The sequence below is a fragment of the Chelonoidis abingdonii genome, chromosome 5 (assembly GCF_003597395.2).
Source record: "Chelonoidis abingdonii isolate Lonesome George chromosome 5, CheloAbing_2.0, whole genome shotgun sequence".
Taxonomy (NCBI): Eukaryota; Metazoa; Chordata; order Testudines; family Testudinidae; genus Chelonoidis; species Chelonoidis abingdonii.
The window spans coordinates 31980517-31997208 of NC_133773.1; the positions used below are offsets into that span (position 1 = coordinate 31980517).

At 42.2% G+C, this 16692-nt stretch overlaps 1 protein-coding gene across 6 annotated transcripts in view; it reads left to right on the forward strand.

Moving 5' to 3' along the window:
• Positions 1-2544: 2544 nt before the first annotated feature.
• The window catches only part of LEF1 (lymphoid enhancer binding factor 1), a 96408-nt gene continuing 82260 nt past the window's right edge, over positions 2545-16692 (forward strand). For all 6 annotated transcript variants that reach the window (XM_075066212.1, XM_032802254.2, XM_075066213.1 and 3 more), the window contains exons 1-4: positions 2545-3044; positions 3608-3858; positions 6159-6222; positions 7692-7825. In XM_075066212.1, coding sequence (XP_074922313.1) covers positions 3646-3858; positions 6159-6222; positions 7692-7825 — 411 coding nt within the window. In that variant the 5' untranslated portion in view covers positions 2545-3044; positions 3608-3645. The remainder of the gene's footprint in view (positions 3045-3607; positions 3859-6158; positions 6223-7691; positions 7826-16692) is intronic.

A 16692-nucleotide genomic window follows, 5' to 3' on the forward strand; every position in this document is an offset into this window, starting at 1 on the left:
TCTCTCTGTGTAACACGGCAGAAGTGTGTACTGTACATGCCTCCACTTTTCCAACCACCCCTTTTGTTTGGACCTCCACAGAGAGGAAGCCTGCTCAGTGCCTGTACGTAAGGAAAGCAGAGAGAGAGGACAAAACACAAACAAATCGCTCACTAATTGTTAAATCCGCCAAGCGAACCTCACCTCCTGATAAAAAGAAACCTATAACATGCCTTCTCCCCTCATCCTCCTCCAGTATTCTGCATAGTAAACAACAACATCGACACATCTCATTGGGACTGGAGAGGATTTCAACAGGGCAACGTCCCCTCCCGCTGTAATGCCAGTTCCAATCGATTAGATACGTGGGCGTTTGCGTGTTGATTGGAGACCCACATGGTAGTGGTCGTGACAATTAGTATAGTCTCACACAGAATGTCTGTTCAAGATTTTTTTTAATCAGAGAAAGGTTGAAAACATCTTCTCCAGATTTTTTTTTATTCTTCATACCAAAACTATTTTATTCTGGATCTGTAAGCGAACCCTTTCAGCTACCATGAGTTCCCTTTAACTGGACGTGTGACAAGAGCGGGACAGCAATATACACAAATACAATCAAGCCACTAAAAATCACATGTGTATGTTAAAGAAAATTCCTAGAGCATCTAATGGTCTTCGTTAGTTTTCCAGAATAGAGGATCCCTGCTAGAAAACACCAAATGGAACATCTTCTCCTCCTCCTCTCTAAATTGGGTCCCATTAGGTAGCTTGAACTCATCCTTCTTGCCTGCAATAATCCCGAGAGCAAAGGGAGGTGTTCTGCAATGAGTATGGAAGTCCGCACAATTAACATGAAGGAGAAAATAGGATTTGAATTGGGTGTAGCTTTCAGACGTTACAAATAATCACTAACGTCTCTATTTTCCCAGCAATCGCCTCTTAATTACTTTACTCAACCCGTCTTCCATAGGGTGTTTGTTTAATTACGGAGACACTGCACACTTCAACTTCTTTTGGGGTCTGTATTTTGAATGTCTTGCTTTCTAATGTACTTAGTGCACTTGTTTAATAACGTGACAAACATATCCCCATTTCTCTTTTCCTATTTTCTTACCAGGGTTTGTTGGTTTTATATTTCAGCTGGATTTTAATTACAGTTTGCACGGGAAACGATGTAAAGAAAATATTTAACGTTTGGAATTTCATCCTAACTTTCATGATTATGTCACAGAGAGACAGGTTTGCCTTCTAGGTGTCTCTTATAAAACGTAAAATTATAATATGTTTAAAACGGATTGAAGATATCTTTACGTTTCTATTTCACCGTGTTCTTGAGCTTGTATGTTTATCAATTTTACAACGTCTATACAAAACATGAGTTGTGGTCTTCCAAAGCCAAAGTAAGTTCAGTTGGTTCTGCACAACATGATTTTACTACGCCACATAGATAGACTAATCAGAGTAAATGCATATTAGTGACATTTCCAAATACCCTGAACGCTGGTTGTTTTATACAGATACTCTGGATGCTGTTTAATACATAGGGGCTAACAATACAAATCCTAAATGAATGGGATAGGGAGGAGAGTTGATTGTCTTTTGCTATTCCTATTTTGTTTTTATTACAGAGTTTATTTTGATGACTTGAAACATGAGTCCCGGATGCCTGTTTATCTCATTGTCCGTTCAAGGACTACTAGCCAGGTACTTCCCTCAGTCAGTTGCTGGCTTGCTACGTTTAATGATGATCTAATAACTCTGCTCTTCATCTCAAATTACTGCAAACATTTAAAAAAATACTTAGTGCCCCTTTCCTTCTGCGAACCATTTAATGCGTGTGCAGTCCCTCTGCCTCCAAAAAGGGGGAGTCTAAAAGCATCCTAAAACAGCCTTGTTCCAGATTTGTCTGGGGATGTTTAGAGAACTATTCTTCGCCCTCCTCGGGGTGTGTGTGTTTGGGGTGAATTATAAACCTCCACCCCTAGAGTAGTAATTCCTTGCAGAGCCCCCCTTTGCGGCTCTGCATTATAAAAAATAAGCAACGTTACCGCAAGATGCTGACAACTTGCAAAATCCTCACTGGCTAAATGCAGACGGCCGGAGGTCTGCACCATGCAGGAGTTCTGCACTTTACAAAAGAAAGAGATTTTTTCCTCTTTTTCCCCCCTGCCTCCTTCCCCCAAGTCTCTTACTTTCTACCCTCTTCCCCCTCCCCCTTTCTGCCCTGGAACTGAATGAATCGATCGCTTTACCGATTCCTCGTTACTAGCTTATGACAGTCGAGGCGACTTCTTTGTATTTAACGAGAAGGCTGCCGCAGCTCTCTCCGCTGCTTGGCCGCTGGCTAAGCCGGGCTGCTGAGCGGATCCGTTTCCCGGCTCTCTCCAGAGTGTCTATCAATGCGCTGTCAATCAGAGCGGCGGCTTCTCTTTCATCTTCTCCCTTCCCGCCCCCGCCTTCTCTCTGTGGACGGGGCGGGGGCGGGAGGCGGAGTGGGTGGAGGGGATGTTAAAGTTACATTACAGACACTGGCTCCCACTTCGCTCCGGCGAGCGCGCTCGGTCCGTCCCTCTCCACTTTCTACCCGAAACATAGAGCGAGAGACGCCCAGGCCACGAAATTGTGTCCTCCAGGCTCCACGCAGTGCCTCGCCACCTTCCCCTCGGCCAGCCCGGGAGAGGAGGGAGAAGGTGCCCTGGGAGCGCGCGTGTGGATTGCTGGTGGCGCCCCTCAAGCCTGGCAGCAGCTGCACCTGGGGAGGCGAAGGGGGCCGCAGCTGCTGGGCGTCTCTCCTCCATGGGGTGCTCCATCCCCGGCCTGCAGCAGGCGGCTCGCGGAGACTGGGCTGGCACCCTTTAGGGGTTGTGAATGCAGAGGAGCCTTGGGCCGCTGGGACTCCTCGGGAGAGAACTTTTCCCTTCTCGCGCCGCCTGCGCGCCTGAGGGGGGTCGCTTTTCCTCGGGGGGGCTCAAGCAGCCCGGGCGAGCCGGGCACGGCGAAGGGGAGCGAGAGAGCGGCGCTCCGAGGGCAGCTCAGGCGAGAGAGGACAAAAGCAAAGAGTCTCGGTGGGTTTGGCTTTGCGCGTGTGGTGGCTATTGAGAGCTAGCGGTGGAAGCGCTTTCTGGGCCTCCCTCATCTTCCCCAACTCCCCGACAGGCAGGCGAGGACCCCCACTTAACTCTGGAGGCGAACTTTGTAGCGCCCCCTCCCCCCAGGAAAGGAGAGCCTGAGTGCTGGCCGGAGAACGCCCCAGCTCTGCCAGGCACTGGGCTCGCCCCTCCGGCTGCGCTCGCTGGAGCTCGCCGGCTAGCTTCCCCGCCCCCCCTAGCTGGAGGGGGAATGGGAGCCGCTCTTTTTAGAAGAGCCCCGGAGCTGCTTTTATCTTCTCCAGAAGGGCCCCAACTTCTCCAGACTTTTCTGTCCTCTTGCAGACACAACGGAAAGCGAGGGCGGAGGAAAGTGCATGTACCCCCGCCCGCGCACAGCAGCAGCAGACAGACCTTCCTTTTCCCCAGGTGGCTGTGCCTGCCTGGCCTTCCCCTCTCTTTCGGGAAGCTGGGCGGGGGGGTGAGACTAGTGAGGGCAAGCGGCTCGTAAAGACTTAATATTATTTATTCTTTTTTATTAGTATTACTCCCCGGGCGGAGCAGGAATTAAAGCGCAATTATGCCTCAGCTGCCGGGAGCCGGAGGCGGCGGCGGGGGGGATCCGGAGCTGTGCGCCACAGATGAAATGATCCCTTTCAAAGACGAAGGCGATCCCCAGAAGGAGAAAATCTTCGCGGAGATCAGCCACCCGGAGGAAGAAGGAGACTTGGCCGACATCAAGTCCTCTCTCGTTAACGAGTCAGAGATCACTCCCAACAGCAACGGGCATGAGGTAGGGGGGCCGGCGGGCGGGCAGCCAGCTGCGGTGCGGTTCGTGCGGCCAAGTGTTCAGAGACACCCTGATAGGGATCTGGGGCGAAGGCTCGAGAGACTTCAGTCCTGGGCTTAGGCCAGGGAAGACCAACACGCCCCTTCACGGTTTTGCTCATTCTAGGGCTCCGAAGCACCTTGATTCCAGCCTGGCCTCTCTGGCTCCACAGTTAAACACCTCGAGGGTCCTGGATCGGGTTCACAGATCGGGATGAATTAAAGGCGATACAGTCAAATGGAAGTAGCACTGTGTGCACCGCTCCTGGCACGTCTATTTTTAGTGAAGGCTTCAAAAATGCAGGGGAAAAGCAGGGAACGGCGGGGGTGCAAAGGAAAACAGGACGTCGTCAGCAGCCCAGTGAGACGCGGTTTTGACCAAAGCGCTTTGTAAACTAGTACGCCAAGTTTCCCATGAATGGGAGAGCAGGCACCTGGAAGTGTGTAAAGGGATGGGGGGGGCGGGAGTGGAAGAGCGAACACTGAGACCTTCTGTGCAAACCGGGCAAATGTGGGCAGAGCCGGGGCAATAGCAGTACTTCATTCAGTGCCGGCGGCTCTTTGATCTGCCCCCAGCTTCGGGTTCAGACCGTTGGGAGACCCGTGATGCTCGATTCTGCACGACCGCGTCGTTGCTCTCCCGGTCTGTCTTGTGTGCTCCAGCCCGTCTTGCGATAAAACCCCCTTTTTGGAGCCATGTGCTGTGCATTATCAAGTTTGTTCTTTGCTTAAGGGCTCCTTCGGCTCCAGCGCCTTGATAGTACGGTAAGCTACCAGAGCAGAGTAAATAGAGACACGTGGGTGCTTGTGGGAGGGAACCAACTAGACCTTTTACCTTTTCTCTTAAAGGGGAGGAGGGGGAAGAAAGTTGCAGATCATCTGTCAAACACAGAGGGTTGGGACAATTCATTGCATTGAGGAGTCAGATTTTTGTAGATGTTTCCCTCTTCTACCCGTGGGAAGAAGAGGGAAACATCTGATGCCTGAGATCTGATGCATTCAGTACATTAATTTTTGGTGTTTAAGTTTTAGTGGTGGATTTGGATAACAATCCAAGATTGCTGGACAAGATTTGTGCAGACTCAGATTTGAGTTTGATCGCATCTGAAAAATTTTGTTAACCAGTTTTTTTTTCTCCCTAATTGCTGCATTTCAGTTGGCAGTGATCCTAAGAAACTAGAATGAACAACTAATGGACTGCACTGGTGGAGTTAATATAGTGATATTTCTAGTAACTAATGAATGGGCATGGATTTTGGGGGGGTGGGGGGGAAATAGAAGGTGAATGTGTAGTAACAATATTGATTGGGAGTTCATTTGCAATAAGCTAATCTAGTCAGAAATTTCGGGTTGCAATACTGAGAATCAGCATTAGTAGTTAACGTTAGTAGTTACCTTGCTTTGAGTCCGGAAGTCTTATTTTTGACTGTAGATTAACACTGCCAGCTAACAAACAACCTTTCACTTGTAGTCAGAGTTGACATGCTGGTTCTTGGCTTCTACTGCAACTTCCACTCAGGGACTATCCAAAAGCTTAGCTGGTTTTTTCTCCGTTCCAGCCTGTCTTGTGATCAAGCCAAACTGCATACTGTAAAAATAGCCTTTTAAAAATTTAAAAAAGGAATCTGCATTGTTGCCTGGACATGTTTTAAGTGAGTGCTAAACACCTTTTTAGTGTGTATGCAAGAGGACCTTCTCTTTCCTTCATATGTCAGTTTCCATAGCCCAGAACAAGCAAGTTCATATGAGTCACAGGATCCTATAATAGCATTAGGCCTAAAGTAGCCATGAAATTTCTTTGCTAAAACCAAAGGTCAGAGCATTAATCGTAAACTCTTTAAAGGATTTGCACAAACTGTTTTGGTAGCAATTCACTAACATGAAAACAACTTAAGAACAAGGATGGAATTTTTGAAAGCCCATATAGTGGGAGCACTCAATTTTCATTCTTCTTTGGTACTAATGTAGGAATACTATTTTGGTTCCTAAAGCTTAAAGTATTCTTGAGAAATAAGCCCCTTTAGTAAATTTAGTGCACTACTTGTGCTAGAACTGCTTTGTAGAAGCACATGGTTATTAAATTTATAATAAAAATGACCATTCTCTGTTTCAGCACACTTCCTTTTTAGCATGAGGTAGGACAAATATACAATTTCTTCTCCTGACCTAGACACGTAATATCTTTTTTTGAAAGATCGAGTGCTTAGCAAAAGTGAATAGATATGCATAAAATACCCGTTTTAATGGTGGATTCTTTGTGGCTAGGTTTCCAGGCAAGCCCAAGCTCAGGAATCCTATCATGACAAAGGCAGAGAACATTCTGAAGAAGGTGAGATGTGCTTATTCTTTACTCTGCATTGTTACTTTATCTATGTCCCTCTGAGTGTACACAGATGTAATTGCCTTTTAGTAAGCAATCAGTTTAACATGTATATACAATATGTGATCTGTATTTATTGGAAAAAATCAAAACATTTTCAAAATTGAGCAAAAATGTGATTTTCTGTTTGTTCATCTTACTTAAGTAACTAAATACTATTTCAGCTGTTTGCCAACTGAAGCAAGTAGGCCAAACAGATCTTTTTGCTAAAGAAATAACTATTTTTAGAATATCAGTAGTTCATACATAAAATCTTCACTCTTCCCTCATTCTGAAAATCCTACTGAGTTATGTATATTAAGAAGTTGTATGCTCACTTTCCAACCCAAGTCTGTCACTTAAAAAAAAAAAAAAAAAAAAGCCTTAAAATCAGGAACAACATTCTAATGTTTTGATGTGCAAATTAGTGAACTCTAATACTTCATTAAGGAAGATGAGTGAAACTGACAATGTACATGTTTAGTTTAGAAAGCTGGACAGTAATGTACTATTATCTTCAGTATATTATTATAATGGGGTTAGCTGATAAGGAGGATGATCTCCATTAGAATTGAAATGAGAGTTCCACATAAAGTTTGGGGCTTCAGCTTTTCTTCAGTCCTGGTCCTTGTAAATAACCTTTTCTTATTTAAATAAGATATTGAACAAATTAGAAGTGGAACCCTCTTAGGCCCCAGTAAACAGTAGGGTATCCTTGTACACCAGCCTGTATTCCTATTCTCCTTCATCACTTTCAATTAGCATGACCAGAAAAATTGTTCATACATGCAGTATGTCACTTAGTGAAGGAAGTGGCTCTGTCTAACCATAATACTGCACTTTCCTGCAACCAGCTGTGTAACTGATGGGAGAAGTCCATATGCAGGACAATTCCAATAGATGCTACCAAAAATGAAAGAATTACTGCTTTATAAATTTTTATCTCCATTTGGTATTTGATGTCTGTAGCATTGCTTGCTGTTCATGCAATGAAAATGCACCAACACAGCCTAGAAATGGTGTTTCTCTTATGGCTTGTAAAAATTATGGGGGCCAAAACCAAAGACCACCAAGTAGCTTTAGAATCTAATGTAGTGCATTACGTGGGTGTCTGTTCTTCCAAGCTCTTATGCAAATCATCCTAGTCCAATCTCTGTGTTTGAATAGACTCACAAAATAGACTGGCTATGCTGAAGTCTTCCCATATTTTAAGTGCAGTTCCTAACAAATGCCTGTTTAATAAGCCATTGAAGGGAGTAATTGCTGTCAGAAATGCAATAAAAATAAAATGGAAGTCTCTAGCAATATGCACCCCTCCAGCACCTCCTCCCCAATATTTTTTTAAAAGATATTATGTATTTCTTACTGTAAAATGCCTCTAATGTACCAGAAAAAACTTAGGGGGTGGTAATTTAGCTTCTGCTTATTTTCTTTCCCAGGAAAACATCCAGATGGTGGTTTATACAGCAAAGGCCCATCATACTCTGGTTATTCTGGGTATATCATGATGCCAAATATGAACAATGACCCTTACATGTCTAATGGATCTCTGTCTCCACCCATCCCTAGAACAGTGAGTTACCTGTTATAGTCTTTGGAGAGACAAATTGCTTTCTGTTCCGTGTATTACACTTTTGATATTATGTTAAATACAACTTAAGATGAACAATGCATTGCCATTCTGTATGCTCCTTTCATTTGGTATATAAACTTCCTGACGATTTTGGTTGGGTTGGTGGAGGAAAAGCTGCAAATCTAATAACTGAAGTATCAAGTTTTGTGTTTGAATAAGGCTGAAAAAGATACTTTTTAATGTGACTTTGTGGAATAAATTGTGATGGAATGGTGTAAATGCTACCTTTTACAGTGACAGGAAGGACAGCGATACTACTATACTGGCTTTAGTTTAGCCCTCCTGCTTAGGAGGGAAAACAGAGGAATGGGGGTAGGAGTACTGGAATTGCTAATCTGTACATGACATTAAAAAAGAGCTGACAAATGTTTTTCTTCATCTACTCGTTCTTAGCAGCCTGTGTTAGGAATAAATATCAGCTGTGTGTGAAGTTGTCGGGTCTGTGAGATTGACTGTCACTAGGAAAAATAACCATAGTTGAAGATGTAGCATGTGAAACAATTGTGGATGAACTAAGATAACTGTGTAAGATGTAGTTGAGAGCAACTTTTGTGTTTGTGCTCTACCATGTGGTGGCCATTAGCCCTGATTTACTGTCAAGATGAGTAATATTCTCTGGTTGGTGTAGAAGTGTGCTTGATTAACATCTGTATACTAAATTCCCACTTGTTTTCTGTAAATTAGTGGGGATTTTTTGTAAATTTAATTCTAGTTGAGGAAATCACATTAGGAGAACTGCCTTGGAAAACCAGAAGTTCTTTGTCTCCTGTTGTAGAATCATAATTTCAGTGGAAAACAATTTCATACATTTTATTCATTGTATGCATTGCATTTTTTTGCTAATAACAAAGACCTAGTAAGATGCGAAAGTGTTTAGTTGGCAACTTCTCTACTCTATAACTTCATTTCTGTGGTTTTGGTAGGTTTTTTGAAACTTGTTTGATCTGTATTGGTATTTTGAACAGCAAAACATTATATTTAAATATTGGAGACAGTCTCCACCAAATAAAGGTGCTTGAATTCAGAATGACACAATAGATTCTGGCATTCTGAAACCTGCTGCAAATGCTTGTTTTATATTATGGAACCTTATTTACATTTGAAAGAGTAAAAACAAAGGTGTGTACAATATACTGCTTTTATAGTTTTATGTCTTAAACGTCTTCTTATTCAAGACAGATTTTTTTTCTTTTTAATTTCAGCTTGAAGGTCTATGTATGTATGCTTAATTTTGAAGCATTCAAACTACTCCTCTACCTTGATATAATGCTGTCCTCAGGAGCCAAAAAATCTTACTGAGTTATAGGTGAAACTGTGTTATATTGAACTTGCTTTGATCTACCGAAGTGTGCAATCCTGCCATCCCCCCCGCCCCCCGGAGCACTGCTTTACCGTGTTATATCTGAATTCGTGTTTATATCGGATTGTGTTATATCGAGGTAGCAGTGTATATCTCATGTGGTCTTTCTATACTGGCTTCTGCTGAAAGATATGTAAAATAAAAATTCTTGACTGATTAAACTGCAGTTCTGACTTGCTGACGAAAAGGATGCAGTCAGTTGGAAGTCTTTAATGCTCAGACCTATGTCTCCTTGAAGATCAAGGATTTAATAAGACCCTGTGCTACTTCCTCTACGTCCAAGAAACAATACATGAGTGCAAGTTTTGGAAGCAAAATAAATCCAACTTCTTAATGTTGCCCTATAAAAATGACTAGAGAATTTAAAATCTCAATGTTCTGTTCTTAAATGCATCACAGTGGGACATTAGTTATTTACTTGCACACTGCTAGTACACCTCTGCAGAAAGTAGAATAATTGATGTTTCAGACTAAATTGATCAGCTTCCTTCTATTGTAGAAATATTTGAGTTGATGTTGTGGGGGATAGAAAGCAGAATCATTTTATTGTAATACTCCCAGCCTAATGTCTAAGGGAGCATTTTAAAGCAACACCACAATTCCTGTAAAATAGTGTTCTTGTAATATACTAATGTTGACCATAAACTGAAATCTCCAGACTTAACCACAAGGCTACATACCTGAGTTAATCTTTTGTTTGTTTAAATGAACTGTCATCTTTTGTTTTTATACTTGACAGCTGTCTTTTAGAGTGTGTGTGTGTGTGTGTGTGAGAGAGAGAGAGATACTGCATCCAGAAGATTATACTCGCTTACTTTGCTATTAACCACAACCTATGTGGTAAGCAGTTATGCCTTCCCACCTCATCACTTCTGCTCTCTACCTTTGTTGGGCTTCTAACTGTCACCCATTCAACTTCCCTCTGTTTCCTTGCAGATAGCAAGATTGAAAAACAGTTTAGATAAGTCCGTTTAAGAGACCCCAAGCTCTCATCAGTGGTGTCAGTCTGACCATTTGTGTGTGAAGTAGCCTTGTGGTATACCTGAGATTCTTCATTTGCATAACAAAGCAGCTACTTGTTTACTGCATCTTGCCTGGAGGTGTTAGACAGAATTTGAAATCTCCTCAGGGTACTGGTATTTTTCACACTATCTGAACAGTCTGACTTGTTTATGTTCAGATAATCCAGTAAATGCTCATTTAAACTGAATGGATATTAGCTGTGGTGGCCCTTTCTAATTAACACAGTTTTATTTCAGGATATTAGATGCAAAAGTGTAAAACCAGCTCTTCCTTCAGAGGACAGGGATACAAGCTCGGGCCCTGATCCTGCCAATGCTGCATTTGCTTAACCCTATGCATGTGAATAATTCCACAGATCTTAATGGAATTAGGTACATGCATAAAGCTGTGCACTGTTTGTCAGCAGGGTTGGGTCATTCAACCATAGGTGTAATTTGACTTCTATATTTTGGGGGGGAGGGCAGTCAGGCCAATGGGGCTGCTCCAGCCCGAGGCTTGCAGTTTGGGGTGGGCAAATTGTGTCCAGGCATTCAACTTTGAACTTTTTTCCTCTGGATCTTTATGTGCCACACGTACAGTCCTGTATGCAAGGGCCAGGGGAGTACTAGTGATGTTTGTAGCTAAGTTTTCAAGGAGTTAATGTCAAGATTAATTTGATTTGGGAGACGAAGATCAATGCTGTCACTAATCATGCTTAGAAAAAAAGGCTGGGTGGAAAAAACTGTCAAGATTACTGAAAATTTCAGAACAATAAAAAATGACTTAAAATCTGATGTTTAAAACACTAAAATTTTCCTCCATGCATACTTTAATTAGAAACTAAACTCTATAGTAAAGTGCAAGATGTGTAGTAAACATCGAAAAAGGAAAATTAATGAGCTGATATTGACACTGTTCTTGACAGAGAGAGATGACAGTCAATTTTGCGTTCAATTCTACTAGGGTTAGGCTACTTTCTCCTCTTGTGTTTTTTTTCCCCCACCTTGGTAACTGATCTTTCATTTACTACTTGCAGAAAAACAAGATACAAGCTCTTCTGTACCTCCACTGCTTTAGAATAGAAGCCACTATAACAGTATACTCCTTATCAGATAGGTGGGTAGGCGAAAGAGCAAAGAAATACGTTTAGGTAGCTGCAGCAAAAGTGATGTGCGCACACACAATAATATGAAAACCACAATAACACCTGGTGAATATGAGTCCCGTGAGGTTGAGAGTTCTCTTAGTGGTTTCTCTTTGTTGGCACACAGCGTGGGTGTTGAAGACAGGAAAAAGTAGGTAGCTGTTTGTTTTTTGCCCTTTGAGTAAGATTACTTTCCGGTAGCGTTCTTGGAGCAAAACCTTCATAAAAACCTTTTGTATTTTTTAAATTCCTCAGTGAATTCCCACCATGCTATTAAATGCATCTCTTTCCTAGGGATTAGGCTTTATATTGTATGGTATAGAATTCCTCCAACTCTATTTCTGCCCTTCCCCCCTCTCTGCTAAGCATGTATGCACGCACATGTGAGAAAGTAAGAATTAGTTTAATGTCCAAACTGGTTTTTGATTAGCAGCTGAAATTATTAAATAAGCCAAAGAATATTCTCAAAATTTGCAAAAAGGCTTGGATATGGTCCACTATGGACAATGCATATGGAATTTGCTAGAAGTTCCACAGGAAGGAATTCTAATGTGGGAAGTAGTTAAAATGGTGTTCAAAATTTCCAATTGCATTTGGAGCCCGTATCGTGCAGGTTTTGTACAGGTGCACAAGACAGTTTCTGCCTTGAGGAGCTTATACCTCAAGAAAAGTGAAACAGAATTGAGAGAAGACTTAAGACAAAAATTGATTATAAAGACTAACAGTTTTGGTCATTGGGAGCTTCAAGAACAGGGTTGGGCACATGATTATGGAGTGTTTGTAGGAGCCTGAAAACAGTATGAGATTTTGGGGTGGGGGTTTGGTGCCTCTATATCCAGAGCAGAAGATAGCTCAGAACTTGAGTTCTTAAACTTACCTTTCAAGAAAGCAAGATTTATTCCTGAAGGTGTCAACGTTGGCACTTGCTGGGAAACTGGATATTCACCAATTTGAAAACCAGCCTAATTCAGGAATTATATTTCTAATGGATATGTTTTTGGTCGTGGTGCAAGATATGATGATGAGAGATGGGGGAGCTGGAATCAGTTGTTTGAGATCAAGACCTGTATGGGCCCTAGACAAAACTACTCCTCTTACACTTTTTTAAACCATGAACCCTTTTCTTCACCCCCTTTTCCATTCCCTCCCCCCCACCATACACAATGGTGGCATATTAGGCAGTGTATAAGTAAATAGAGGACTTCGTTCACCGAGATACTGTCAAGATACTCTTTCACCAGCAGTGAAATGCCACGCTTTTTTTTTTTTTTTTTTTTTTTAAGATAACGTTTGGGGTTAAGCAAATTCACTTATTAAATACTGTACATTTAAAAAATCACATTTGGAGCCACACAAAGCTTGGTACCTAAGTTGGTACTTCATTGGTACAGTCTGGATAGGAGTGAAGTGGGGCCCTTAGATCAAATATTGTTTTAAAAAAACATCATCAAAATATCGAAGTGTGGGCATCCAGCTCATACATGGAGGGGAGAAAAGGGAAATCCTCAGCATGAACAAGTGAACCTTACTATTTCAAGCATTCCTACCAGCTGGCCTGGCTCTGATCAGCTGTGATGCCTCATGGAGCATCAGTTTGTGATATCTGAGATAGGTCCTTTTGAAACAGAGAGATGAACCATATGGGGTTCAAGTTTCTTGTTTGTTAAACAAAGTACGCTGGGCATTTGGGAAGAGGAATGGGTGAGAGAGAACAGAAATTACCTGTGTACCTCCGGTTTGCCTCTGTTTCAAAGGACTACTGTAGTAGCTGTGACAATGTAGAATGATGCTCACTGGGGCCTTATGAAGGTTCTGTGCATATACAGAACACTTCTTTAAAGACAAATTTGTCACTTGTGTATTGACTGTCCTTCTCCAGGCATTAGTGAGGACATTCAGCACAGAGTGGTTTTCCACTGCTGCTTTCATTTCCATAAGCTGGTGCAATCAGGGTGACTCTTACCTAGAAACGAACTTCCACAAACTGACCAGTTGTTAAAAATCTTTACTGGCTGTGGAGGAATAGAAAGCAGTTGGCTTTGGACTGAGCTATAAATGTGGGTACGTGACTCTCATTGTTTTTAAAACTCTCATTACTCCGCTTTTGATTCTTCATGGCTTTGGTTGATCTGGTTATTTGTGACAATCTGTTATTTCCCCCTATAGCAAGAGGCTGTGTATAGACAAGTGAATTTAATGCAATGTTTAAAAACTAGAGACTGCAACTTTAATTTCAAGGAGGTTTTAAAAGTAAAATGTCATCCCATTGGCAGTGTATTCATCTTTTCTTTTTCAGTCATGCTTCAGAGAAAATGTTGATCAGAATTGCCTGTTGCAGGCTCTCAGTACCATGCAGGATCTGGCTCTAAAGAAACAGGCATTCATTTGTTATCACATCCATAATGTTAGAGGCCAAGAAGGAAGCATGAACCTCTAGAGTTCATGAATGCAAAAGGGGAAGAAATGTTGCCAAATACATGTCATACTCTTCAGTCATTCAGTCTGGATGTAGAAAAAGTGCAAGACTGACTTAGTAAGTTTCTAAAAATCTGTTTTAGGTATGAAAAGCTCCTCTGATATGAGAAGGAAATGTCACTAAAATAGTGAAGTGTCAGTATATGTTTTCTAAAAACCTTGTTGGATGCATGTGCTATAGTGATGAAAATTTGCCTCTTACCACTAGTATACAAGAACATTCACTTTTAGCTAATTTTGAGTTGTTGAATCACAAATAAAATCTCTTCTAGTACATAACTTAAGCCATGTCTAGATTAGCTAAATCACAATTAACTCCTGTTCTTATGTGGCATGGCTAAACAATGTGCTTGTGTATCTTAACTGGCCTGTGTGGATGAGGACAACGTGTTTGTAACGAATCTGCCAGATCACTACTATGCAATGTTACCAAGCCCATATGACAGCCAATAAATAGAGGGATCCTTCTTTCCCAGAGTAGAGAAGGAACAGCCTAAGTCAGAGGATGAGGTTGAGAGCCAGTGGCTTCATGTGAGCAAGAGTAGTAAGCCCAGAGGACGCAGTCAGGGAACTAGCTTCAGCGGGGAGGCTGGGCAACAGATAGCTTGAGAGATGGGCCTGAAAGCTGGACAGAGAAGTGGTCTTTTGCTGACAAAACACTAGCCATGTCAGTAGCAGCCTGAGGGGCCTTCATAGGTTTAGTTATCCTTGTAACCTATCCTGGACTGTCCTGAGCGGCTGGATCTGTTGGCTTATTGTTTATTATAAGCTAAAATCACCGTGACTAGCGTATTTGCACCTTGTAGTATTTGGCAGCATTAATAAAAAGAATCTTGTTACTTGAAGCATGGATGTTCAAGGGAAACAACTAAGGACCAGAGATCGCAGAGCCCAGTGCTTGGCACTTGTGGGTACGCTGCACATACTAGCATGCATCTAGAGGGGATTGGAACACCACCATACTTGCAGTGACATTACAGTGGGTTCATTTATGTTATGTGGGCTTGCCTTCACAGCTAAAAATGCTGTGGTGTTTCCACTGGGATGGAGGTCCGTATATGAATGTGTGCTAGCTATCCCAAGACTGAAGATAAGGTGCCTTAGTTTTACTGGTAGGGCAGTTCCTGGTGGGGGTATATAGTTGGCATTCTTGTTGGCAGAGAGGAACGGGATTAGACCGGGGTCGGCAACCTTTCAGAAGTGGTATGCCAAGTCTTCATTTATTCACTCTAATTTTAGGTTTTGCGTGCCAGTAATACATTTTAATGTTTTTAGAAGGTCTCTCTCTGTCTGTTATATAATTTAACTATTATTGTATGTAAAGTAAATAAGGTTTTTAAAATGTTTAAGAAGCTTCATTTAAAATTTAAATTAAAATGCAGAGCGACCTGGACTGGTGGCCAGGACCCAGGCAGTGTGAGTGCCACTGAAAATCAGCTCGTGTGCTGCCTTTTGGCAGCCGTGCCATAGGTTGCCTACCCCTGGATTAGACTGTGCAAGAAGTCTGAATGTCATTCTTGCCACTGGTATTGATCCATCGGGATCATTGGTAGGTCATTGTGAAGAAGCTTGTACAGTAACTCCTCACTTAGCGAAACAGTGTTAAACTGGATGTCTTTATTAGGTTGCTGATCTACTAGAGAACATACTTGTCTAAAGTCGTGCAATGTTCTGTTTGGCTTGCTCTCCGCCCACCCGCCTGGTGCTTCTGCCGGTGAGCAAGGTGGGGGCTTGGGGGCTTGCCCCTATCTGCCTGCCCAGCTTTCCAGCTGGGAAGTGGGCAAGTTCCCAGCAGGAGCACCAGGCAGGCAGAGTGAGGCAAGCCCCCATGCCCTGACTCTGCTATGCTCCTGCCTCAACCAAGTTTCACAATCATCATTGGTGTGTATTAAATTGTTTTTAAAATTATTTAAAACTTTCACTGTATATGTAGATAATATCCTTTGTCTGGCAAAAAAAAAAAAAAATTCCCGGGAGCCTAAATCCCCCCATTTACATTGATTCTTATGGGGAAATTGAATTCGCTTAACATCGATTCACTTAAAGTAGCATTTTTCAGGAACATAACTACAACGTTAAGCGAGGAGTTACTGTATAGCTACTTTGTGAGCTATTCCTACCCTGGGTGTCCAGGATTATCCTCTCTAGTTACTGTGCTTATGAGGGCCAAAACTAAATTCATATTAAAATTACATGCAAAATAACTTAATTTAGCAGCCTAATAGTTTCTATTTTGAGACTCTAATCTTGTGGGATAGTTTGTTTATTTTTGACCTCCCACTTCTAAGGAATCTGTCCACTCAACAAGAAAGTGATTGAGCACTTAAATAGAAATATATTAATTGAATCTTTGGGCTTGAACTAAAAGTACAGTAGTTAGTTAATGTGTGTCCCAGCTGTGATAATCAACCAGGAATTGTCCACTCCTGTGAGAGGAAAATGGCAATGTGAATGATTTTAGAAGAGCCTGGGTGTATTCAGCGGACATGTGTGTTCACTGACTTAGATTCCGATGGGTAACTAAAACTGTAAATTCTTTTTTAATGAAGACATAAGAACGGCCATATTGGGTTAGACCAATGGTCTGTCTGGCCACTCAGACAAAGGATACTAGGCTAATAATGCTGGATGCTTCAGAGGGAATGAACAGAACAGTGCAATCATTGAGTGATCCATCCCATCATCCACTCTGAGCTTCTGGCAAACAGGATAGGGACCCTTAAAGCATGGTGTTGCATCCCTGACCATCCTGGCTAATAGCCATCGATGGACCTATTGTCCACAGACATCTTGTTCTTTCTTTTTTGAACCCTGTTATGCTTTTGG